This window comes from Gracilinanus agilis, chromosome 1 (genome assembly GCF_016433145.1).
Source record: "Gracilinanus agilis isolate LMUSP501 chromosome 1, AgileGrace, whole genome shotgun sequence".
NCBI lineage: Eukaryota > Metazoa > Chordata > Mammalia > Didelphimorphia > Didelphidae > Gracilinanus > Gracilinanus agilis.
In genome coordinates, this window is record NC_058130.1 from 144,152,273 (window position 1) to 144,179,893 (window position 27,621).

General features: G+C 36.7%; 1 protein-coding gene and 1 pseudogene across 1 annotated transcript; both read right to left on the bottom strand.

Annotated features, from left to right (window-relative positions):
* Nucleotides 1-7,311: 7,311 nt before the first annotated feature.
* Nucleotides 7,312-8,995, bottom strand: LOC123248932 (annotated as a pseudogene).
* A 5,362-nt stretch (nucleotides 8,996-14,357) lies between these two features.
* ZNF200 (zinc finger protein 200) lies at nucleotides 14,358-25,924 on the bottom strand. The gene is made up of 4 exons (XM_044657164.1): nucleotides 25,595-25,924; nucleotides 24,720-24,811; nucleotides 24,261-24,390; nucleotides 14,358-15,817 (listed from the first exon to the last, which is right to left on the bottom strand). Exons 1-4 carry the CDS (start codon nucleotides 25,845-25,847, stop codon nucleotides 15,069-15,071), a joined length of 1,224 nt encoding a protein of 407 aa, XP_044513099.1. The 5' UTR covers nucleotides 25,848-25,924; the 3' UTR covers nucleotides 14,358-15,068.
* Between the last annotated feature and the right edge of the window lie 1,697 nt (nucleotides 25,925-27,621).

Genomic DNA, 27,621 nt, shown 5'->3' on the forward strand with positions numbered 1-27,621 from the left:
TGACTTGTCCAGGGTCATAGACCTAGGAAGTGTCTGAAGCCAGATTTGAACTCAGGACCTCCTGTCTGCAAACCTGGTTTTTTATCCACTGGGTCACCTTATTGCCCCTCCAGAATTTGTTCTGAGGCATTATTTTATAATTTTTGGAGGTGAATTTGGGAGATTTCAGGTGACTTCTTGCCTTACATTGCTATCTTTGCTGCACCCTATCATCCATCAGTTTTCTATGAGGCAATCTAAGGCATCTCCTTAAATTCTAATTATTTGCTTTTTGTTTTGCTTTTCTCCTTACAGTCCTCTACTTCAGGAACAAGAAGTTTGTTTTGCTTCTGTCTTTTTCCTTTCCAGTATTAGCTTCTCTCAACTCCCATCTCCCTATCCTCACTTGTTTCCTTGTTGAGTTTGGTGCATTTCCATACAAAACTATGTGGTGTTGGTATGTTCATCTTTTTATTTTTTTTTTTTAAACCCTTACCTTCCATCTCAGAGTCAATACTGTGTATTAGCTACAAGGCAGAAGAATGATAAAGGCTAGGCAATGGGGTCAAGTTACTTGCCCAGGGTCACACAGCTGGGAAGTGTCAGAGGCCAGATTTGAACCTAGGGCCTCCTGTCTCTAGGCCTGGCTCTCAATCCACTGAGCTACCCAGCTGCCCCTGTTGGTGTGTTCGATACTTTAACCAGAAGAGTAAAGAGTGAGACTCATTTGGTGTCCATTACTCCTACCTCTTCTCTACATTTGTATAATCTCATGTTCTCTAATTTTGAAAAATAATCTACTCTGTTGTATGACATTGACTCTCCTCTTATTTTCTATTTTTCAATGAGAACAGAACCAACGTACCTGTTATTTTGAATACCCTTTGAAAAAAATTATATGGTAAAGTATTGGTTATAAGCCTATCTCTTTTGATTTCTGAAATACTGCATTCCCAGATCTCTCATTTTTAGTGAAAGTTGCCAAGTTTTTGTGATCTTGACTCTGTTGCCTTTTTGTACTTAAACTGCTTTTCTGGATGCTTGCAGGAAGTGATTGGTAGGTTATTTTTACCTTTATTCTGCTTTCTAGTTCAAATAGTTCTAGGAAGTTTTTATTATAATTTCTTAATGAATTGTTATAGCTCTATTTTCTGAAAACATTTTAATTATTAATTTTAATTTTTAATTTTTAAATGCATCTTTCTGTTTCAAGTGTGTCTCTTGTAAACAGCACATTGCTGGATTCTGGTTTCTATTCCATTTTGCTATAATCCATTCTGTAGTGTGGGTCACCTCATCCCATTCACATTCAGTCATAATTACTTGTGTATTTCCCTTTGTGTGGTGTGGAATTCTGGGGAGGGGCTTGATAAGATGCTGTCAGAAAAGGGGAGAGAGAGGGGGAGGAGGGAAGAGAAAGAGAGAGAGAGAGAGAGAGAATGAGAGAGAATGAACACTGTCTGGAGAGACCTCTCAGAAGCAGTAGCCACTGATGCTCAAACTCAGAATTTATAGGGATCCAACATAATACCTTCTCCTCTTTCCCATGATCTGAATGTGACATAATGATTTTGTATGTCATATTTCTTTATCTTGTTCTATTCTCCTTAAGTTTTCCCAATGCTTCCAAGCCTATGGGAGCATTCCTCAAGTTTGTAATTTCTCAGTTGAGTCAAAATTTATACCTGTCCAAGCTCTTTCAGGCTGAAACATTTAGGACACATAGTCAAGATTATAATTTGTAAGTTTCAAAATTTCTCTCATGAGAATTAGGACACCCAAAATCTTTCGAATGAGAACCAAAACTATCTTTGTAACATTAGAGAAGATTAAAGGTTTATATTTATGTGTGTGTATATATATGCATATATATGAATTATTATATGAATGAATATGAAATATATGAATGGAGCTTGGGGAGGGGAATTTCTCTATTTTTCATAAGGATAGATTGATTTCTCCCTAGTGAAGGGCACCTAACTTTCACTAATTTTCTATAGGAAGTTTCCAATCTATGATGACTAATACTAATCAATGTATGCTGGGGAATAATGCACAATTTCATCCCATACTTCATCCCATTTTCTTCTGTTTCTTCCTTTCTGTTCTTGTTCTGTCCTTTCTCAAAAGCATATTTTGTTTCTAACTCCCCTAATTGATCCTCTCTTTTATCATCCCCCACTTTCTTTAATCCCCTTCCCCTCCTATTCCCCTAGTGGCTAAATTATATTTCAATATGCAAATGATGTCTATATATATTCTTCTCTCTTTGAGCCAATTCTGATGAGAGTGAGGTTTAAACATTGTCTGCTTGTCTGCTATTTCCCCATTTTGCCCTCCACTGTGTAATCTCATCATTGTTGCCTCTTTTATGAGAAAAATTTCCCCATTCTATCTCTGCCTTCTCCTAGGGCATCCCTCTTTCTCATGACTTCATTTTTGGGGGATCATTCCATTATAATAGTTATATTATTTAACTCACAGCCATCCCTTTGTCTATGTAAATTCCATTTAACTGCTATAACAATAATAAAGTTCTTAGGAGTTACATGTATCTTCTCTCCATAATAGGAATATAAATAGTTTAACCTTGTGTTCTTTACGATAACTCTTTTATGTTTACTTTTTATATTGAGTCTTCTAATTGAATGTCAAATTTTCTAATCTAGTTCTGGTCTTTTCATCAGAAATACTTAGAAGTCCTTTTTAAAAATGATATAATCTACCTGCCTCCCCCACAAAGCTTTATATTCAATTTTGCTGTGTAGATCACTCTTGGATGTGATCCTAGCTCCTTTGCCTGCAAGAACATCATATTCTATGTCAGTACAGGCAAAGGTTTTCAAGTTCATGTGCCCAAACTGCAACTTTAAGCTGTCTGTGAGCATTACCACAGAGAGCAGAGGGAGGAAGTCTCCTCTTTAGGCAGCTGGACAGAGGGGCAGAGCATGCAAAAAATGCCCTTGGGCACTGGGAAGAGAGAGAATGGAGTTGTTTCCCCCATGTCAGTTAGGCATATGTGCCAATACTTTGCCAATGCATGTCCTCTGTTCCTTTAAGGTGAAAGTCATTAAATCTTATGTGATCCCAACTCTGGCTCAACAGTGTTTGAATTTTTTCTTTCTTGCTGCTTGAAGTAGTTTCTCTTTTACCTGGGAGCTCTGGAATTTGGCTATAATATTCCTGGGAGTTTTCATTTTGGGATCTCTTTTAGAAGGTGATCAGTAAATTCTATGGATTTCTATTTTATCCTCTGGATCTAAGATATCAGGAAAGTTTTCTGTGATAATTTCTTAAAATATGATATGTAGCCCCCCCTTTTTATGGCTTTCAGGTAATTCAATTTAAATGATCTCCCCTCAGTTCTCATGGAGTCATTAGCCTCTATTTGCCCAATTCTATTTTTTAAGAAATTATTTTCTTCAGTGAAATTTTTTTACCTATTTTTCCATTTGGCCAATTCTGCTTTTTAAAAAGTTCTTTTCTTCAGGGAATTTTTGTGCTTCCTTTTCCAATTGGCCATTTCTGTTAAGAAGTGTTCTTTTCTTCAGTATTTTTTGTGCCTCTTTTACCAACCTGTCAAATCAAGACAATTGTCTTGCATCACTTATTTCTTTCCCTAATTTTTCTTCTACTGTTCATATCTCTGTCTTTAACTCTTCCAGGAATTCCTATTGGGCATATGTACAATTATCATTTTTCTTTGAGACTTTTAAAGGTAACTGTTTTCACATTGTCTTCTTTTGAGTTTTATCATTTGGTCTTCCCTGCCATTGTAATAGCTTATTATAGTTAAATTCTTTGTTGTTGTTGTTTGCTCATTTTTCCAGGCTTTTTCTTGACTGAATTATATGTTAAAGTTGGACTCTGCACACCTACAGGTGGGGAGTTACTGCCTTAAGCTTCAGGCTTTTTCATGCTGCTGTTTTCTGAGCCAGTTTTGAGAATATGTAAGATTTTGATGTTTCCAAGTTGGTATCCTCCTGGGAGAGATGTGGTCATAATTCTCTTAGTCTGCACTCTGGTCTTTACCTAAGAAGGGCCTCTGATTCCCTGCAGCAGTCCTTGCTCCTCTTTGCTTTTTAACTGAGACCACAAACCCTACTCCCTTATGACAAATCACCAGCACTCCTCTCTACCCAGAAGCGAAATCCAGAACTGCATATACACAATAGAGTTGCCAATCAGCATAGCTGTACCCATGGTCAGCAAAGGATGCCTGGTAATCTCTTTCTGTCTCTTTGTCTAATGCCCTTATCCTCTGGGCTAAGAATTCTGGAAGCTGTTTCTGCTGCAGTCAGTGTCAAAACTATTGCTTGTGTGGGCTCTGAACAATCCTCCACTCTGGTGTCAGAGGCTTTTCCTACTAATCTCTTAAATTTTCTTAGGCTAGAAAAATGTTTCACATGAAACTTTTGTTGGCTCTTTCACTCCAAAATTTGACTCAATGCATTATTTTAAAGTTGTTTAGAGGGGGATATTGGGAGAATTCAGCTGGATGGCTGACTCTAATTTATGGTTGTCTTGGTTCCACCCCTCATGTTCAGGCTTAAAAAAAAATCATGGTTTTCAGGGAGTCAAATAATTCTCTTTTCAATTATTACTTTTTGTCAGATTCAAAACTAAGTATTGAGTCCAAGGCAGAAGAATAGTAAAGGGTATGTAAATTGGGCTTAAGTGACTTGCCTAGGACCACACAGCTAGGAAATATCTGGACTCTCGGGACCTCCTGCCTTTAGGTCTGGCTCTCTATTCACTGAGCCACCCAACTGCCCTAAATCTAATAATTCTTAAACTATCTTTCCTTGACTAGTTTTTAGGTCAGTTGTTTTTGGTATTAGATATTTAATATTTCCTATTTTTCAATATTTTGATTTTATTCTATTATTTCTTGTCTCATAGTTATTAATTTTGCCTGCTCTAATTTTCAGGGAGCTCATCTCTTAGGTATGGCTTAGCACTTTCTTTTCTAGGCTATTTATTTTCCTTCCAGTTCTTTCCTTGGGACTTTTAAATTTCATTTTAAAATTCTTGCTTTATTTTTTAAGGTTATTCATGAAGTACTTGAAGAAAACCTGTCTTTTCCTTTTAGGATTTTGCAGTTTTATGAAGTTACTTTCTCTTACTTTTAAGGGAACAAGATTTGCAATAATTGTTTTATAAAGACAACATTTTCTTTGATTCATTCATTAAATACTTATTAAGTAAATTATTGGATGTGTGTGTCGACATAAAATCTAGAGTCCCCAAACTTGTGGCTTAGTGAGATCTGATGAACCCCAAGTTTTAGAAATAGCTTGTAGGTTGGAGACCCCAAAGCTTGTGCTTGTTCCCTGTTCCCAGGAGAATCCACCCTGAAGGGAATCTCAGACTAGCAGTTGCAGACTGAATAATGGACCCTAGGGTAAATGCTAAATACCCTTTTGTCTTGGGTAGTCTTCCCCATTGTATCAGGGACCCTTTCCTAGGAAGACACCTGGGCAGGGACCATCCTTGAGTATCCATTGTGTAAGCAGCCCCTTTCCTTACACCCTAGCCTCTAGCTATGATTCCTTTCCCAAGCTTGATCCTAACCAGCATAATGTCAATCATCTCTCCCAGCCCCTGGATTTTCCCAAATGGTATATAAGTTCCCCAATTTCCTTTGTTCCTGGCAGTCATCATCTAGCGCAGTGTCACTCCCGGGGGATCAGGGAGCAGAGCGAAGCAGTGTTCATTTCTTAGACTCTGCACAAGGCGCAGCTCTGCAAAAGAGGCCAGGTAGCCCTCATCCCCCTTTCCCTTGATTAAAGAGTGGTTTTATGACTATTTAATAGTTCTGCGTTTTTTCTAAGTTAACAGTCTAATCTGCATTTTTCTTTGAAACTTTCCTTGTAGATATTTTCAAGTCAATTTTCTTTCTCTCAATTTGTCTTAAGCTTCCTCAGCATTATAACAACTTTTTTATGGTGAGATTTCTTTTTTTTTTACTTATTCTTCCAATCTACTGCTTCACTTGAGACTTTGTTAATGCCAGAGTACACATACTTCTGGGAGAGGAATGTCTGGCCTACTTTTCCATCCTCTTATGTCCTTCTACTGCTTTCACAATTCTGGTTGTATATCTATTGGCTTTCACTGTTCCCAAACTAATGTGATCTGGGACAGAGAATTCAGCACCTTCCTATTCTGAGCTCTTCAAGTTTCTGACCCAGGTTTGGGTCTGTTGGCTTATCCCTCGATGGAAGTTTTAGTAGTAGTCTATTGCTGGAGTCAACTACTATTAACCTCCTGGGAGACTCTGTCTTGAGTTGCTGATCTGCAAGTTCTCTTTTAATCTAGTACTCCTACCTTGGTTATACCACTAAAAGTATACATGCTTGTTGGAATCTACAATTGAGTTCCCACTCTGCTCCTGGGAACAGAGCTACACAGCTACTGTTTGCTTCCAAACTTGTTCTTTGCTCCTGTTCTTCTGTACCACCCCTATTTGAAGATTGTCCTGTTGGTCTGGCTCAGAACTGGATAATGGGCAACATCTCAGATGACACCAATTCCTGCCTCCAGAACTGGTTCAGGGATTCACTATTATCTCTTCCAACTACAATCTCAGCTTTTAGTTTTGCTATACTGCAATGATTTGCATGTGGTGTTGTGCTCCTGATCAGATCCTGTCCCGAGTGCCTATTCCCAGTATCCATAGACCTGTAAGCCTAAATCACTCAAAAAATAACACAATGTGACAAAATTTGGTCTTGTGCGTTTCCTAGAACTTTGTGAAAGAAATTTGGTAGGGGAGCTAGGCTGTACTTCCACCATCATAACTGCACCTCCATAATATGGTACCAAGCTTTTACATTTAGTCATGACTTTTTAATTCTTTCTCTGTAATTTGTTCTACTTTAAGTCTTTTAACTTTGTTCTAATGTTTCATGCTTCATTCAATCAGCTGTTTGATCCATTCGATTTTTCAAATAGTTCACACTCAAAGTTTTTTTCCTACCTTCTAAGTAGTTTATTCATTTTTTATGTCTTCATATTTAGTTCTTTAAAAAAAAAATTGAGACCATCCTAAACGCCAGAAGGTGGATTTGTGGCACAGAGCTTGTGGAAAACAAATTATGATCTAGACAAGAAGGAGACCAAAGGGAATGCTTGTAAATTGACTCATTTTACTCTATCAATGCTTTAGCTTTGAAAATACTTGGAGGCACAATTATACATGTTTTATTCATACTCTGTACTGCTCTAGGATACCAAAAGTATATCTATTGAAAGTGAATTAGCAAAATTTCTGTATCTCATTTTAAAACACCAATCCATTTCATCAAATGGTATCAAATATTAAAAAAAATAAATACAAACATGCACACAGTTTTAGTTTTCAAAAAGATCTATTTCATTATAGGTGGGTCGCAATTTAACAATTAAATACACTTAAATAATGTATAAATGAGTGCACTACTGTGGCACTGGTGATTAGATAACCAATTTAACTAGAAATCAACTAACAAGTAATTGTCTAAATATTTAAAATACATGTTTTGTTTGGATCATCCCTTATTTAGATCTTCCTCTTGGGGAAAAAAAGTCGGCAGGTCACACTGTAAATATATTTTATGGCCAAATCTTCTGATATCCCATCCCTAAAAGTTTCTTCAGATGTACTAAGTCTCCAACTCCAAGGCAAATTCAAGTTTGTGACCTTCAGCATTACATTAATGCTCTTTTCCATCTACCAAGTCAGACACACTGGGCCTTAAGAGTCTGAGTGTGGCCCACACCAATTAAACTAGAATGATTAATTTTAGAGAAATAGAAGCAGTAGAATATACTAGATATTTAGCTGTAATGCCAAAATGAAGGGAGGTTCAGGCTAGTTTTACAGAAGTATCACGATCATCACATACTTTCTAATAAATTGAACTTCCAGATTCCATTCCACTAGTGTGCAGCTTGAAGGTTCCAGTCCTATAACTCTTTGCAATCAATCTTTATCAACTTTGACTTGGTACTAATGTCATCTAGTAACTAGTAAGCTGGCCTTTGTAACCAAAAACAGATGACCTGTGAATTGCAAGTCCACCAAAATCAAAGTCAGTATTACAATCAAGGTTTATACTTTCCCATTTTGTAAGCAGATATATTTTTACCACTTTTCTTTCCTATGTTTGGTGAAAAGTTAGTGTCAAATGTCAGCTTCAAACCCTGGAAAAATCTGATCTTCACTTGCAATTTCAGTTTCCAGAATTATCAGTATTCCATTTTGTGTCTGTGTATGTGCATGTGTGTGTGAGTATGTGTAAGTCAAATCATAGTCATTTGTTTATATTTGGTCTCCAATTGCCTTTAACTTTGGCCCTATTAACTTTTACTGATGTCTGTGCTAGGTGAACCAGAAGATGAGAATTCTATTCCATTGAAAGATTTTGTTTTCACATTCAGAAATAAAATCCTTTGCCAACATCATCATATGAATATTTTGTCAGATGCTGCCATGACTGCTTATAAAGTGACTTGTCAAAATTATAGGAGGGGGTGACCTCGTGGTTAGTGCACTAGAGTTCTAGGCATATCTGCTAAGGCTGGAGGGCAAAATAAAGGAGACATAATCATTTTCTCTGCTAACTGCCAGGAACCCACCACTCCTCATCATGGCTGCACCCTGCCCTGGTCCAACCAAAGTCACCTTTCTGCCACTCAGCCACCCCTCCTCTGCAAAGCTACCTCAGTGTCTGCTTCCTGGACAATAAGAAGGTACAGGTGAGTGAGGGAAGCAAAGACAGCAATAAGGCAGCAGTGAGAGCAGCCTGTGCTTGGAGTAGATGGGAAATGGTGGGAATCCTAAGCCATTTCTTCCTATTTTTTTCTAATAGGTTTAATTTCATTTTTAAAAATGTCTTCTTTTATGTTTCCATTCACTTTTAGCTACTTTCTGGCGACAATCATTCCCTTTCCTCAGGAACTACTTGTATTTGTCATGTACTCTTATTTTTTGAGCAGCTACTCGATTCTTCTTTGGCTTTTCATATCCCATTATATTCTGTTTCTGTAGTTTGGTCAATTTGCAAATTGAATAATTTGCTTATATTTTTTTCTCCAGAAATTCCTTCTGCTCCTTTTTTGTTGATTATCTTCTTTTAAGTTGTTCAGGTTTGCAAAGTATATTGTTTGGGTTGGAGCTTGAGATCCTTTGCTTTTTGGAATATGGTATTCCATTCTCTCCAGCAATTTCTTGTGCCTGTGGAATAATCTTATGTCATCCAAACTTCCTTTATACATAAGGGCATTTGTCCTATTTGAAGGATTTGTTGTTAATAATGGAAATTATTCAATTTAACTGCTGTGAGTTGGAAATTAGAAGCTCGAGTCTTTTTTTTTTTTATGAAGAAAAACTGGATTCTCAAAATTGGTGCTTTTGTTTTCTATATTCAGAAACACGAGGAAGTTTTCTTGCATTATTTACTACAATGTGGTGTTTAATATATATTTTTTGTCACACTCTTTTGGGAGATCTTTGATACTTGTTATCCCTATGTATCCTTTCTTCCAGGTTAAATCACTTTGATGTGTTTTACCGTGCTGCCTTTTATTTCTTTTATGCCAGATTTTCCTCCACTTTTTAAAAAAAATGGTTCGCCTTCTTCCCTTCCTTAGATTCTTACTCTTGGATTCAATTTTTTTCTAAATTGGTGGATATTTAAACTCTGCAATTAAAGCTCTAAATTCTTAACTCTACTTGCTCCTAATTTTTAAAATGCCTTACCAATATTATCTCATTTTAACCTCACAACGAATCTGTGTCATGGGTGGTATTATTACCTCATTTTATATTTGAAGAAACTTAAGAAGATGTTAAATGATATGCCCAAGGTCAATATAGCTAGTTAAATGTCTGAGGCTAGATTTGAACTCAAGTTTTCCAGATCTAGCACTCTCTCCACTGCACTAGTTTCTTCTTTTTGATGATTCATGCTGTCTTGAGAGTTCACAAGGTTTTTTATTTTGCCAGGCATCACTTGCTTTTAAGGATTCAGTATTCATACCTCCTTCTGGCTTAGGATGCTCTAAGTTGATTTGCCTATACTCTTAGCTTTTAAGTAATTTTCAACATTATAAGTTTAAAAGTTTCTACCTCCCCCTCATCCATCACTTTTTGAAAATTATAAGGCTTCCTCAGTCCCTATAGAGCAGGGGATTATAGGTTTTGCTGGCCTGTTTTTCTACTATAAGTACACTCTGGCAGAACAGGACTTCCTCCCTCCCCAGTTCCTCTCTGTGCTCTCCTTTCCTTCCCCAATTGGACTGCATAATCATCTACTGATTTTTGTGGGATGGATAAAAGTGAGGAAGGGTGTTCAGGAAAGAATTTTTGCAGTCTTAAGAATTCCCCTACCCGGGATGGGGCTCAAGCCAGAAGGTTTCACATTTTCAGCCCCTTCCTCCCATCCCCAAGTTAGGCAGTCAGTCCACCTTTTCTTTTAGTGTGAAGGGACAAAGAGTATGTAGGTAGTCCTTGCAATGGAATGTGTGTCTGTGGGAGGGTTCCTAATGGATCTCCAATACAAGCCTGTATGTTGGCTTGTGTCTCTGCCACAAGTCTGGTTGCTGGTAGGATAAAAGTGCCAAGTTACTGCTTTAAGGACTAGAGTTGTATAATGTTAATTCATTTGTATCTTTACTTGAGCAAGGTCTTCTTTGTCCTTTTTATACAACTATAATTGTTAGATGCTTTGTGCATAATTCCTTTTTGATGGGAGTATTAGGCAGTTAAAAGAATCTGGAGAAAGTGACCAATCCACTATCTTCCTCATTCAATAGTATTTCTTCACTGTAAAGTTTTCTTCTGTTTACTCAAGTCTAGCTTCACTTCTTAATTGGGATTCAAAATCAGAGCCAAGTTCTACCCTCACTCACATTCTTAGATGAGGTGAATAGGCCAAGGCACTCTGATACAATAACAATATCACTGCCATTGTCCTGCTACAGTTTTCCACATGAGAAGGCTGGGTTCTAGTTTTTGTTCCTACAACCCTGGCTTGGTATAAAGCCCATAGAAAGGATCAAGCCATCTTTAATCTCAACCCCTGGCTTGTTTCCTGTTGCCCCAACATGTATACCAGTCTCCATTTCATTTGTCTCCTTTCTCAGTCACCTACTAGGTTTCCACTTATACTAAAGTGGCCCAGGCCAATCCTAACTTATTTTCAGAGATCACTGTTTCAGACCTCAAGGGTCTTGCAATACAAGCTACACAGGTGCATTTACCCTATTTAAATTCCTTAGGCAAGCACCAACCAAGAGATGTCTTTGTTCCCTCATGCAGATCTAACAGGCCATGACTAGAGCTAGTTTCAGGCATCCTAGGGGGCCCTGTGGCACATGCCTCCCATATACCTTTGCCCTATTTCTTAGAGGAGTCATCTACTAAGTGTTGCCTTTGTCCTCTGCTGCAACTCTTAAAAGGTCTGTACTGAGATCTAAATGGCATTGAGAATGTCCATGGGCTTTTGTGCCATATTCTTGTGTAGTCCTGGACTGGATAGACTAGTTTATTAGATTTTTCCCTGGTTTTATTTAATTTTTATTTAATGACAATGTCTTTAATCTTTTCTGGGAAATTTTTCAGAGAAGCTGGGTTTGGCTGAAATCTTTCACACTGCCATCTTTACAAGAAATTTAAGTAAGCTTTTCAACAATTCTATTCAAGTCCATAATAATCTTTGTAGTTACCTTTGTTACATTTGTCAAGTTATAAAAGTGGAATGTTAAATCTCTCAATTTTTCTTGCATTGCTATCTTTTAAAATTTTCCAGGCAACAATCAGTCAGTAAACATTTACTGAATGCCTATAACATGAAAGGCACAGTGCTAAGTGGTAAAGTTAAAAAAAAAGGCAAAATAGTGCCTTTAGTCAAGGAGTTTAATGAGACATATACACAATAGCCTTGGAAGGGAAGGCTAGGAAAATCAGAAATGCTTTGCACTGAATATAGTATTTGAGCCATGATCTGAAGGAAACCAAAAATTCCAAGACAGAAGCGGGGAGGAAAAGGATTCCAGGTGGTAGACTCAGTCAAAATAAAGGCACGACAGGAAATAGGACATTGTGAGGAAGAGTATGGATAAAACATAGGGTAAGGGGGAATAATTTGTAAGACTAACAAGGTAAGAAGGGGCCAGGCTATGAAAAGTTTTAAATACCAAGTAGTTTACATTTGATCCTAAAGGAAAAAAGGCATCATTAGAGTTTATTAAGGGAAGGGGTAACTTGGTTAGGTCATGCTTTAAGACAGTGATGGGCAAACTATGACCTGTGGGCCAGATGCAGCCCCCTAAAATATTCTATCCAGCCTTGAGACATTATTCCTAATCTGACGAATACAATGAGTAGGATACAATACAATGAAACTTCGAAAGAGTTGCCTTAGAAACAGACTGACGGACGAGTATTTCCTTTCCTTTGGCCCCCTCTTTAAAAAGTTTGCCCATCACTGCTTTAAGAGAATCAATGGCATCTGTGAAGAATAGAATGGATCAAGGTTTGAACTAGGGTGGTGGAGAGTAGAGAGAAGGGTATGGATCTTGGAGATGTTATAATCTAGAAATGAGAAGATATGACAACTGACTAGATATCATCTGAGTTAAGATTGAGGATTGGGTTTGTGAACCTAGGTAATTGAAGGAGGGTGATGCCCTTGACAACAATAAGGAAGCCTGGAAGAGAGATGTGTTTGCTGATAGAAAAAGGAGAGAGAATGAGCATTTTGAGTATGAGATGCCTATGGGACATTCGGTTTGAAAATGTGTACCAGAAAGTTTGCGATGTGGAACTGAAGGAAATAGCCTAGGTTTAGAATAAAGAGTAACCTGAATAGAGATAAAAATGAAATCCATAGGAATTGATAAGGTCACCGGGTGAGATAGTGTAGAATGAACACAGCTTGGAGGGCACCCAGAGTTAGCGGGCTTGACACAGATGACAACCCAGCAAAAGAAAACAGGGAGTGGTCAAGAAAACCAGAAAGAGCTACATAAAAAATTGGAGGGGAGAAAGTAACCAGGAGAAGTGGTCAAATGTCAAACACAGATAGGCCAAGAAGGATTAGAATTGAGAAAAGGCTATTAAATTTAGTAAATAAGAGATCATTGCTGACTTTGGAGAAAGAAGTTTCAGTTAAATGAAGTGGTCATAAGCCCTACTAACAAAGAAGAGAGGAAGCAAAAGCACTAAATATAGACAGCTTTTCTATGAAGTTCTGCTGAAAAGGAAAGGAGAGAGAATGATCATTAACAAGGATGGTGTAATGAAGAGGTGAGGCTTGTTAATGGATGTGGGAAGATTTGAGTGGGCTTGTGAGCAACAGGGAAGGAATAAAGAGACAAAGAGAGACAAAAATGAAGCTGAATATCATCTAAGGCTGTGTCCTAGACCCTATTCTCTTTTCTTTCGCTCTCCATTTAACACAGTCTCATCAGATTCCATGAATTCAATGATCATCTATTCAAATGACCCAAATCAATATACCTCACCTAATTTCTTTCTTGAATGTGGCCATCTTCATCTAAATGTCCCTTTAACTTCTCACATTTGGGTCCTAATCATCTTCTACTGGAATATTCCAAAATCCTTTTAATTAGTCTCCCTACTTCTGGATCTTCCCATCTATCATTCACAAAGCTGCAAAAATAATATTCCTAAAATAAGTTTGACCATGTCACTTCCCTAGCCAAAACCCTTTAATTATTTCCTAACACCTCTTATGACAAAAATACAAGCTCCCCAGCTTGGTATTTAAGGCCCTTCACAGTCTGGTCCCAACTAACCTTTCTAGTCTTACTTCAGATTACTTCCCTTCCTATAGTTTCCATCAACTAGCCATTTTACTTTTTATCTCTGTGATTTTGTACACTATGTACATTATGTCTATATGACTATGACATAAAAGCTCTCCTTCTTCACCTTTGCTTATTAGAATCTTTATCTTTTCTCAAAGTTCAGTTTGGGTGCCAAAGCCTTTATCTCTGCATTGTCCTTGATCATCCTCTGAATCTAGTGTTTTTCCTCTTCCCAAATTATCTTGTTTTTACATATTTATGTACATGTTGTGTCCCCCAAAGGTTTTGTGAGGTTTTTTTTGTCTTAAAATCCCCAGCACATTGTCTTACATATAGTAGGTGTTCAGTAAATATTTCCTGGATTGAATTGTACACACACAATTTCTCATGTACATAGGAAACACTACAGAACAACCATCAGTATTCCAAATTATTTTCCCATTACAAGTGAACTTCATTTTGTATACTGGATTTCTGTGTATCATTATCAGCTCACCTTCCAAAATGAAATACTAAGATGAGTGCTGACAGAAAAAGAAAAGACCTGTTGCAGACAAGAATAAGAATGCAGAAAACTTTTTTTAATCACATAAGAGGAAAATGGCATTTTTCTGATAAAACATGAATATTCAAAATAAGTCACAGAATACAAATATTGTACTGAAATGGTAAAAGCTATACAGGACCAGAAACTGCACTTGGGTAAAATCCAAATGGGAGTGATCCACTATATAGACCTTTTACATTAATTCATGATAGTTCCTTGAATTTTAAGCTTTTAGTCATTTACTTAATAGACCTAATGAGAGTTATTGGTTCACTATGTCCAAGATTCTGACAAGTATGTGTATACTTGATTCATTTCTATATTTCCATATTTTAATGTTGATTTTCATGTAGAGGGAAGCAGGATACAACTATATTAGTAATATCTGGTCACTCCTAAGAGAAGCCTGTAGATAGACAGAAAAATATAAAGGAAAGTTTTTCTTAAAAGAGAGGTTTAGAGACTTTACAGTTCTCTTTGCATTGCTTTACATGGGAATTATCATTAGTCCTTTGAACTACAAAGACTTGGCCCATTCATATAGTTTCTTATACATTCTTCAGAGTAAATAATGCCTGAGCTGTGATGGTTGGATATTATCTCATTTGGACTATTAACAGTTTCACTATGTGAGTTTAGAGTTTCAAATAATTTTTCTTACATTCTTAGTATTTAGAGGGTCACCACAGGGAGAATCATGTCAAGGTAAATGAGGTCTAATTGATTAACTTGACAACACTTGCTTTTGCATTTTAGGTATGAAGTGGGCTTTTTCATGTCTGGTACAGTTTGATTGTCGACTAAATCTTCTTCCACATCTACTGCATCTATAGGGCCTTTCTTCTTCATGAGTTTCTTGATGAAGCAAGAATTCTTCATCTCCTAAGAAGCTTTTCCCACATTCTTGACATTTAAGGAGTTTTTCCTTTACATGAATTACTTCATGGCGACTCCGATGAGAGTTCTGACGAAAGTTTTTTCCACACTGAGAGCATGTGTAAGGTTTCTCTCCAGTGTGGATTCGTTCATGTTTATTAAGGTTTGTTTTATGATTGAAGCTTTTCCCACAGTGAATACAATCATAAGGTTTTTCTCCAGTATGTGTTCTCTGATGGGAAATAAGGTAAGAGCTTTCAGTGAAGTGCTTCCCACACTGTGGACATGTATAGAATCTTCGTGTTCTTCGATTCTGAGAAAGTGCAAGAATACTTATATCCACATATTTTGAAAGGTCCTCTAATGGAGTATCATTTTCAACAGTAATTAAAAGACTTCGTAATCTCTTTTCTTGTGGGACTGAAGTGTTTAGTCTTTTTCCTTCATGGCTATCTGGGTGTTTCTCGCAGTCTTTTGCCTGCTTAAAAATCTGGGAACCATCCCTTTCACAGTAACCTGATGACATTTCATGATGTTCTACATCCTCTGGTATTTCTGGCTGGTGATCATCATCTTCCTTATTCTCATTGCAATCTACTGTTGAGACAAAGATAGAATTATATAATATATCCTCTTAAGCTTAGTGAAAAAATATAGGAGGAAATACCAAAATGTATGACCTAGGTTACTATTGACTTGAGGACCACAAATCAAGGACCTCTATCAGAACTGGTCGAAAATTTGAGAGCTGAAAATAATATGCTTTACACAGTATTTTATTCCTTAATTTGATTTAAAAATTTGAAAAAAATTACCCTGATCAAGAAAGGAACTGAAAGATTTGATAAGTTTACTCTTTTTTATCTCATTTGTCACCATTTATTCAACAAGCACACACTGACATCTATGTTGTATTCAGCATTATAAAAAGGAAAAATTAAAAATATGAGATCTTAGATATAATCATTGAAACCTATTATTTCTGTCATTGTGAATGTCACTCTACTGTTTATTCCTAGTTCCCATACTTTTTGAGAATAGAATGGTTAAGGAATTTCTGTAGGAAATCTTCTCATGTTTAAGAGTTGCAGGACTTCTGCCTGGGATTCCCTAAATTTTCCTAATATAAAACTTATCAAGGCAAAGTAAAGAAATACAGCCAACAAGTTGTTTGCTACAGTAGCAGACCAGGTGAATGTCAGAGGTGTAACCAATAAGATAGAAATTTTCACTTGTAGCTATTTAAATAGAAGGGCAAGGGAAATTCTGAAATGATATTCAGTTCATATTTTCTGCTCTAATGCCAAGGAATGGCTACATGTGCATAAAGTATGAGGTGGTTTCTTATTCTACTTTCCAGGGCAAATAGAATTAATTAAAAGAATGAAATTGGGTTCAAATCTGGCTTCAGACACCTCCTACCTGTGTGACTCTGGGTAAGTTATCTAACTCTAATGGTCATTAGACCTTACTACTCTTCTGCCCTGGAACCTATACTACCAATTCTAAGATAGAAGATAAGGGCTTTAAAAGGAAAAAAAAAATGAAAGAAATATTTTTAAGTTTTAAAAAAAGTATTAAGAAAGAGAATATTTCTGATCTACATTAGGAATGTAGAGGCCAAAAAATAAAACAAAGAAAAGAAAAAAAGAGGACTGAATATTTAGAGTTAATAGATAGGAGGTCATTTTCAAAAAGAAACAGATTTTTTTGTGCTTCAAGAATGTTCATGTGGAACCTAAGGTTGCAAATGTAAATAAGTCATCTAGTAAAGGTCAAAGGAAGAAGAGAGAAATAAATAGTGATAATTTGTGACTCTGCTTCAGGATACAGAGTACCAAACTAAGGCAGCTACTGGATTTGACTTTTAACAACAAAGAGGGCAGATATCTCTTCAGAGAACCTATCCAGGAGTTGATAGTCTATTGTGAGATTTGTCAAACTTTGTAACCCACTATCCAACTCTGATGATTCAGGTTGGGATGTATCACCAGAAGGAATCCTAGTATTCATTGTAAGGCCTTATAAAATCAAAGGTAAGAAAGCGAAGACCTTAGGAACACAGAAATTTTCAATTACTAAGAAAAAAAGTTCAGTTTATATGCCAACATCCACTCCACTGCAGTAGATAAAAAGACAGAGAAATTCTATAAAGAATTTATTTCCTCCCAAAATTAAATGATCATGGACATGCAATAATACTAAGTAACCAACTTCAAAGCAACAGGGGAATCCTAAGTAGCTTTACAGCAAGAGAGAAATACTAAATAACTTATTTAGTTATTAGGGAAGAGAAAGCAAAGACCAGTAGACAACAAAGCCCAGTCCCTGAATGCCCCAAATCTTTTCTTTGAGAAGAGTTAGAAGAACTGAACCTAGCAAGCATCCAATTTTAAGAGTCAAGAAATGCCTGATTTAGGAAATCATTTCTGTATTAGCTAAGTATAGTTAGATCACTGATTTGAAACAAAGATTAAAATCACTTCCAAATTAAAATAAAAATAGATGTTGCATACAATTGAGGATATTCTAATCAAGCTATTGATCCAAAAGCAGAAAAATACATAAAAGGAAAAAAACTGGTCACCATTTTCTTTTTCTTTCTTTCTTTTTAATAACCTTTACTTTCTGTCTTAGAATCAATACTAAGTATTGACTCTAAAGCAGAAGAGTGGTAAGGACTGAGCAACTGGACTTGCTCAGGGTCACACAGCTAAAAAGTGTCTGAGGTCACATCTGAAACCAGGATCTCTTTTTTTCTTTATCCACCGAGCCATCTAGTTGCCTCCTTTGTCACCATTTTCTAAACAAATTTAGCTAATGTAAAAGCAATTATGACAATAAAAAAATCTAGAAACTAACAAATTGCCTCAGCTAACAAAATTTTGATCTCTATGTCAAGCAGAGAAACATGGCAGACAATGGAAACAACAATTTTGAACATGAACTAGTCCACAAAATCTCTCAGAGGAGGATGGAGGAAGACTAACACATTAGGAACATTTCATAAAACAGCAAAAAGCAGTGAAGGGAAAAAAATGACTTGCCCATGGTCATCCAGGGAGTGAGTAGTAGAACCAAGATTTTAATTCCGGTCTTCTGACTCTAGATCTAATGCTTTCTCATTGTACAATTTGTGCAAAATATAAGAAGTACCCCAGCAGGATAAATGTCTTGATTTTGAAAAGTAGGGAAGAAAATGGAACCTATACAGAAGAGTAATGAGCCTGACTTGATTCCTGACCAAATTCTAGAATGTGTTATTAAACAAACAGTTCTAAGTATTCCAAAAGGGAGAATAGTTACCAAGTAAGAGCCATGAGGGGGTTCTTCAAGAATGGATTATGCCAGATTAACTTCTGTAATCACAGAATACTTCAATTTCAGCACTTGACAAACTTTCATGCTATCCTTGTAAGCATGCAGAGACATGGACTAGAGAATAGTGCAGGCTCAACAATAGAATCCAAAGAGCAGTCACTATGACTCTATGTCATTTTGGAATGGGGTTCCTAGGGGTATATCCCGGGGATTTATATTTGGCTTTATACTATTCGATTTTTTTTTTTAAACCCTTACCTTCCATCTTGGAGTCAATACTGTGTATTGGCTCCAAGGCAGAAGAGTGGTAAGGGTAGGCAATGGGGGTCAAGTGACTTGCCCAGGGTAGGGTCACACAGCTGGGAAGTGTCTGAGTTCAGATTTGAACCTAGGACCTCCCATCTCTAGGCCTGGCTCTCAATCCACTGAACTACCCAGCTGCCCCCATTCGATGTTTTTAATAATTACTTAGATGATGGCATAAATGGTACATGTTATCAAATCTATTAACATCATGAAGCTAGAAGGAATGGTCAACACTCTAGACAACAGAATTAGTATCAAAAAGGATTTCCATGGGTTATACAATGCACTAGACCTACTAAAATGGAACTTAATTAATTTGTTAAAAAAATAAACTTTGGGGGCAGCCGGGTAGCTCAGTGGATTGAGAGCCAGACCTAGAGACGGGAGGTCCTAGGTTTAAATCTGGCCTCAGACACTTCCCAGCTGTATGACCCTGGGGAAATCACTTGACCCCATTGCCTACCCTTACCACTCTTCTGCCTTGGAGCCAATACTCAGTATTGACTCCAAGATGGAAGGTAAGGGCCCTTAAATAAAAAAATAAAAAAATAAAATAAAAATAAATTTCAGATCTCACAAGTGGAAGATAGGGAAAAATGTGCTTACATAATTTTGCCTTAAGAAAGATCAAGATTTTAATGGAATGCTACCTCAACATGTCAGCAATATAATATGACAACTAAACAAGCTAATGCTATACAAGACTGCATGAAGAAAAGGCAAAGTGAACAGAAAAGAATGTAGGTAGTGATAGCTGTGTTGTATTTGGCTAGGCATCTGAAATATCATGCATAATTCTGACATTTGAGGAGAGGCATCAATATTTTCACATTTATCTAGAAATGGAAAATTAAGACAGTAAAGGATATCATGCCTTAAAAGGATTTGATTAGGGATAGCTAGTAGATAGAGCACCAGGCCTAGAGTTGGAAGGACCAAAGTTCAAATCTGATCTCAGATACTTCCTAGTTATATGGCCCTAGGCAAGTCACTTAATTTCAAAGGCCTAGCCCAGTGATGGCAAACCTATGACACACATGTCAGCACTGACACGAGTAGCCATTTTAGATGACATGCAACCACATACAGAGAAGTATGGGGCCACATACTGAGGATGAAACATTTGCTGCAGTGTAGTGTAGACACTGTGCACTATAGATGACAATTCTATCTATATTAATTTACCTATTTTGGTTTATTAAATACAGTTATATAGTATAATTATACATTTTTGTTATTTAAACTATAAGGATCATGAAATTATGGTTTTTTTCTCAAAGTGACACACCACCCAAATTATGCTCAGGTTTTTCAAAAGATTGCCCATCACTGGCCTAGCCCCATGGTGACGAATCGATGGCATGCATGCCACAGACAACAATGCAGAGCCCCCTCTGTGAGCATGTGTGCAGTCAGAGCTGCTCCCTTCCTCCTCTCCAAGAACCTGAAGATATTCCTCATGGGACTCACTCCTCTGCTCAGCACCCCTCCCCTGTCTGGGGTAAGATGGTAGGAAGCACCCAGTGGGTGGGTGGGGGGCATGGCATGTGGTCTCTAAAAGGTTTGCCATCACTGTCCTAACCTTTGCAGTTCTGCCTTAGAATTAATATATAGATTTCAAGACAGAAGATAGGGATTTAAAAAAAAGATTGGGAATTGTTAGCCTAGAGATGATTAACTGGGGTGGGCCACAGGGAGGGCAATGAGTTGCCTTCAAGTATTTAAAAGACTATATGAAAAAGAGATATCAACTTGTTTTTCCTAGACTTAGGTGACAGAACTAGAAACAATGGATGAAAGTGGCAGAGACAGATTTAGGGTTGATATATAGAGAAACTACCTAACAATCAGAAATATTCAAGAGTGGAATGGGTTATCTCAGAAGGTAGTAGATGCCTTCTCTGGGCATTAATTACTTATCTGTGACATTATATAGGTAATTCCTGTTTAGATACAGGTCTCACAAATCCCTTCCAAATCTGAAATTTCACAAAAACAGTAGCCATTTCCAGAGAGCATTCAAGATAGAGAAGGCTAAGTAAAAATCATGTTCTATATAAACCAATTAAAAATGTTGTGGATTTTTACCTGGAAAAAGTAAATACTTAGGATGAACATAGTAATTCTATTTAAATATATGAATGGATGTTTTGTGAACTTCCTAATACTAAGAGTTGATATGTAACAAGCTGCCTGATGAAGCAATTAATAAACTTTTTTTGGTCAGTGAAGGCGACAGAATAAGGCTAGATCACCACTAATTTGGGATTTTGTAGAATAAATTCCTATGTTAAGAAATAAGAGAAACTATAAAACCTTAGCAACTTAAAAAAAAAATGCTCTGCATCATTCATAGAATCAGACTTTCAGATTTGAAAATGGCCTTCAAGGATATCTGTTCCTATATGTCCAGGGATACCTTCTATTATATCACTAACAAATAACCATCTAGTTTATCCCTGAAACCTCCAGTGATGGGAACTCAATATCTCCTATAGTAGTAGTTCACAAAGCTCTTAAGTTTTTAACTTACATGGAGTCAAAATATTTCTTAGCAACTTGCACTACTTCAAATTCTGCCCTCTGAGATTAAACAAAACAAATCAAATACCTCTTTTCCATGACAAATACACAAAGAAAGCTAGCGTGTCCCTCCTGAGTTCCCTCAATCATCCTCTTAGGAATAGTTCCATTCTCTTTATCATCTCCTATACCTGCATCCCAGCCTATCAACAGTCTTTCTAAAATACAGTGCTCAAAAATAAACCTGATACTCTAGATGTAGTCTGATCTGGGTAAGAGAACAATAGGACACTAAACTTTCATTAATGGAACCTAGGAATCAATTACTTATTATATCATATCCAACTCATGTTAAATGTATGATCCACAAAAAATGTGAACTGTTTCCATATAAACTTTTAGTCATTTCTTCTTCATTCTGTACTCAGGTTAAAAAAAATTCAATTCTATACTGCCCTACCAATTATATTCAGACTACAGTTCTAGAAAAGAGGTTCTCAAAATGTAGTCCACATTGGAGGGGGGGTCCTCAAGACTCTTTCATAGGACTCATGAAATCAAAACTTTAGAACAACAAGACATTTTAGTTTCTAATAGGGTAAATATCAACAGATATTTCTCCTTTTCTAAAGAGATATATGCCTCTTTTTCTAAATGTTCACAAAACATCCCTTTAACAATGAGTTCTATAACTTTTATAGAAATTGAAATCAAACTTACCAGTCTACCTCCCTTCCCCTTTATTTTCTAATTTAATTTTATCACTATTATTTTTAAACCCTTACCTTCTGTCTTAGAATCAATACTGTGTATTGGTTCTAAAGCAGAAGAGTGCTTAAGGACTAGGCAATGGGAGTCAAATGACTTGCCCAGGGTCACACAGCTAGGAAGTGTCTGAGGTCACATTTGAACCTAGGACCTCCCATCTTTGGGCCTGGCTCTCAATCCACTGAGCCACCCCGCTGCCCCCTCCCTTCCCCTTTGGAAAACAAAAAAAGTATTTACTTTTCTCTAGTCTTCTGTCTTCTCCCATTTTTCAGAAACTACCAATAGTAGCTGAGAAATCACATCTGCAAATTAGATTAGTGCTTTGGAATGTCACTTAACCAAGACTCGTGTTAAACTAAATCTAGAACACTGTGGTTAACATGTCTAGGTATCACATTAGAAGGATGTTGAAGAACAAGAATTTATTAGAGGAAAAGTTGTTAGGACATTAGTTATTCTAGAAACCATCTCACAAAATAAACTACTGAAAAAAAACAGAATTGTTTAGTTAGGAGAACAATAAGGAGAGGTAAAATATCTTTAAATAACTAAAGGGCTATTATGCAGAAGTAACATCTGTTTTATGGGGCTCCAAAAAGAACTAGTAAAAACAGAATGGAAGTTATAAAACAGACAGAACTGGGGAGCTCAAGATAAGATGCTTTGTTTTGTTTTTTTTTTTTAATCAATTACAACTTTCCAACTACTAAAGAGGAGCAAATGATCTCATTGTCACAGGGGATATATAAAGAAAACCTGAGTATCCACTTTCAAGAGATTCCATAGAAGGGATATTGTATAGGGATTTGCCCTAAGGTAGAATTGTTTAGACCAAAAGATGTGGCAATTCTCACCCCAGTCTTACCCCAAGACCATGATTCATTATATCTGGCCACCTGATAGGTCTCCTAGGCCTAACCAGCATAGGTATTTTGTCTTGTCCTACCACCATGCCCAAACCACTCCTACTTCCACCCATTTTTTACCTCTTGCCCAGGGAATACAAGCAGTATTATCACTTGTCCTGGAAAGAGTTGCCTGTTCTATGGTTCTACTCAGAACCCTAGACCCTAAAGGTCCCTTTCCTGACCACCAATCCCCAATATGTTTTACATATTGTCCAATAGAATATAAATTCAAAGATAAAAGATTGCCTTGCTTGTTTTATATCTGGCACCAATGAACAAGGACTAGTTAACTGATTGGATTAAAGTTTGGACTAGACAATCTGAAGTTTTTTCTTCCTTGCCCAAATCTTACTCAGTTTCCAAGACCTAGCTTAGGTGAATCCTTCTCCAGGTCTAATCAAATTTAATCTCTCCCTCTCCTTTGAGCCTCCATTAATATCTAGCTTATTCTTCTCTTTGGTCATTTACTACACTCAATCTTGAATTAAATATATATGTATATTTTTCTTACATTCATTACTGGTCTAAAGACTCTTTTTGATTCATAGGTTTGTCTTATATTCCCCCACAATAACTATGATAGTACTCAAGGTATATAGTAAATATACCCAATAAAAATTCCCAATAAATATTTATGGAACGAGAGTAAATGAATCGCATCAAATGTCCATGAACTTGTAGGCGCCACAGAATTTCCAACCAATGTCTTTAGGAACAGCCTAAATAATTTTCTATTGGTTTTTGTACCATTTGTTATTTCTGATATGATGTTATAACATATCAACCCACAGCGTTAACTCTTAGTGAATGATTTCTACCTAGGGGGGACAAAGACTCAATAATTTCCCACATATCAAAGTGTCTCTTCTAAAAAATGAATTGAGCTCAATGTGATCTCAGAAGGAGAAAGCAGATAATATTCCAAAGACTCTAGAACTAAAGACAGATGATACTCTTGCAAAATAGCAAATCTGGATGTGAAATTATCCAGGTGCCTTGGGATACAGGGAGAATATATTGCTATAATGAAAAACCAACAATTTGGAACATCCAAATTTTAGTCTCAGCTAGTAGACCTCAAGCAAGCCCTTTTATTTCTCTGGGTCTCAGTCTTCACAAAAACGAGAGAGTTGAACAAAAAAATATTTAAAGTACCTTTCAGTTATGACATTCTATGATATCCCAGAGTTCCTAAAATTCAAAGAAATTCTTACCTTCTAAGACCATGTCACCAACATCGTCCTCTCCATGATTCCTGGAAATGGGGGACCTCTGAGCAAGATCCAAGCCCACATACTCCTCTTGGGAGTGATACACATTTAGATCCTCAAATACCACAGGCTCCTGAAATAATGACAGACTCCACAATTAGTACCTATTTTCTCTGAGAGGATTCTAATTTCTTTGGTTAAAAAGAGATAGTAAGGGAAAGGGAGAAAGATATCAAGATAAAAGGAAATTTTGAGTACTATAGATGGAAAAATATCAGAGACAGAGATAGCAGTCAGAGGTAGGAACAGTGCAGAAGCAGCCTACAAAGAATATCTTACATATGGCCACCCAGTTTCCTCTCTGAAAGCTAAAGTTGAAATTGCTGGAATCAGGTTTTCTGAGCAGGAAAGATCTGAAGAAGATAAGGCTACATTCGAGAGAAAGAAATAACTGCCGCTTACCTGAAGGTCAGATGGAAATGTCTGGGGCACCATCTCCCGTTTATGGACACGCCTATCCTTGGGAAAAATAGTCACCCAGGAAGCAGGATGAGCTGAGAGGATAGAAAACAGCAATGACAGCCAATACTGAAACTCCAATCTTAAGAATTCAGAACCTTCCTCAGCCCCTAGAGTTGGCTCTTTCAGTTGCCCTCTTTCCTTCTGTATCAGCAGCATCAACTTTCTTTAGAGACCAAGGCATAAATATCAGAATCATAGTGTCACCTAATCCAACCTTTACCTAAATTATGAATCTTCTCAATAACATTTCCCCAAAGTGGTCATCTAGCTTCTGCTTAAATACCTCCTTGCTAGGTATCACTCCCTTATTATGGAAGGTAATTGCTGCTATCTTCATTCCACTTCTGAACAACTCCAGTCATTAGAAATATTAAGCCTAAATCTGCCTCCCTTCAACTTCTACCACTGATTCTAGTTAAGAATAAGTCTAATGACAATTCTTTAAGTGATGAGGCTTTGTCCTTCTAAATATTTCCCCCTACATTCTAAATATCCTCAATTCTTTCAACTCATCTTTATATGATATAATTTTAAATGTCCTGCCCTTCCCAGTTTATATACTTTATACTACCTAGTCTAGAAGTGATCTGACCAAGGGTCAAAGGGTTTACCAACTTCACACCACTGTCTATATTGAGGACATAACTCCCTTGATTACTGAGCTTTGGTAGAGGGAGGAAAGGGGGAAAAAATTAATTAAAAATTAATTAAATTTATTACTGTAGGAGAAAAAATACTTATTGCTTCCTACCCTTCACCTTCTTTTTGGGGAGAATAGTGGTAAGATTATTTCTAGTGAAATTTTTGTTTCTTACCTCTATTCTGCAGAGCTGAAGTAACATCTTTTACTAAGATTATGGTGTCGTCCTTGCCAGGCTTATGATTTTGGGACTGGTTCTTCTCTGGCAGAAAGGTAAAGAAGTGCTCCAGTACTAATTGGTGGATAGTCTTGGGAGGTACAGCAGATTCTTGTAGAGTGTCTGGACCCATTTTAGGACCTGGCACCAGTTTCAGTATCAGAGAGCCTGTTTGCTTTGGTGGGGGTGTTAGGATCGCTTCTGCAGCCATTGTCAGTTTCAGATTTTCCACAATCTCAGCTATATACTAAATCTCTTATCTGAAGGAAGGCCCTTTCAAATAGGATTGGAATTTCTGCTAGATGATTATATCACACAGAGCCCTAAGGAAAGAGAACAACATTACTATCTAAAGGAAACAAGAAAACAAGCATTCATTAAGCACCTACTATGTGCCACTTTACAACTATTATCCCATTTGATCCTCACAACAACCTTAGTTATCCCATTTGCAGTGGAAAAATTTGAGCAAAGGTTAAGTGACTTACCCAGAGACATACAGCTAGTAAATGTCATGTCTGGGTTCAGGTTTAAATTGGGATCTTCTTGATTTTAGGCCTAGCATTTGATCCATTGTACCACCTAGGGCTATATAGATCTTACTTGTTCTTCCCCAAACTGTGAATGTCTCCTATATTCCTCTCAGATCTCTAGAGAAAAGCTAAACAAAGAACAACAAAAGACAAAGCTAAATCTGAGGGAATCACATGAAATGGTAAGTTCTAAAATAGTATAATTAAAAATATCAGACATGGGTAAAACTTTAGAAACATTGATCTGACCTCCTCATTTTCCTTCAAAGGTCAGAGAAAAGATATGAGGCCTTAAGAACAGAGGTCAAGTTGTGTCTGTTTAGTTCTTTGTGTTGATGTATTTATATATGAGGTGCACTGAGAGAAAAAGCACTTGACCAGATCTATAAGTAGTATCATTGCACAATGTTTATCACTGGGCTACTTGAAATTCAAAAAACATTTAATAGGCTCCAATAAATGAAACACATACTTTATCTTCAAAAATCTTAAATTCTTAGTGGGGGAGTTAAGACACATATGTAGAAGACAATAAAATTAGGTTATTGTCCACCTTAAGTGTCTCTCCAAATAATATGTACTAATGGATCGCCTCAGTTGGTTTTCCAATCAACTGCAGTTTAGTCTAAACAACAAGCATCGTTTATCCACTTGGTTTCCATTTTCCTATTAGGTCAAACTCTTTTGAATAACTAATTATGAATCTCATTTAGGAGGCACTACCATGTTTTAAGGCTTGATAAATTCAAAACAATATCATATGTAAACTGGAGCATCTGGAGTACTTATTTGGACCCTTCCATTTGGATTCTGGACTGGGTATCTTCCATAATGGTGACAAACATCTTTGGCGAGCCTGTTTCCCAGTTTTATGCCTTCCATGATCATAACAGAAGAGAATAGAAGTTTTTTTCTATTGTTTTTTCATAGTCTTATGTAATCCTTCAAGGAATTATGTGATTTTTACATGTTTGAGCCTTTAAGTAGCATTTTGCTTTACTGAATCAAATGCTTTTTTACAATAATATACAGAAAAATTTTGTATTTTCTCTACTTTTTAATCCATTTTGACTATAAAGATGTGGTCACTAAAGAATATATTTGCAAAATTTACTTGCTTCTTCCTTGTATGTTCATGAAGATTGTCTTCAATATTATGTACAAGCTTTTCTCAAAGCTTTTGTTGAGAGTTCCATCATTGTAGAAAATTGCCAGAAAAGAAATTCTCTTTATCAATAATAATCAATAAATGTTTTGCAATTTATGGCCTTAAAGAGTTGTCAATAACATTGAGTTAACTTGCCCAGTCATACAATCACTATATGACAAATGTAGGACTTAAATTTAGGACTTCCTGCCTCTGAAACAGGTTCTCTTACCTACTTTGGCCTATTTTTAAATTCTAGTATCTGTATATTCTCTTTCAGAGATCCTTTGAGTTAATCCTTTAAA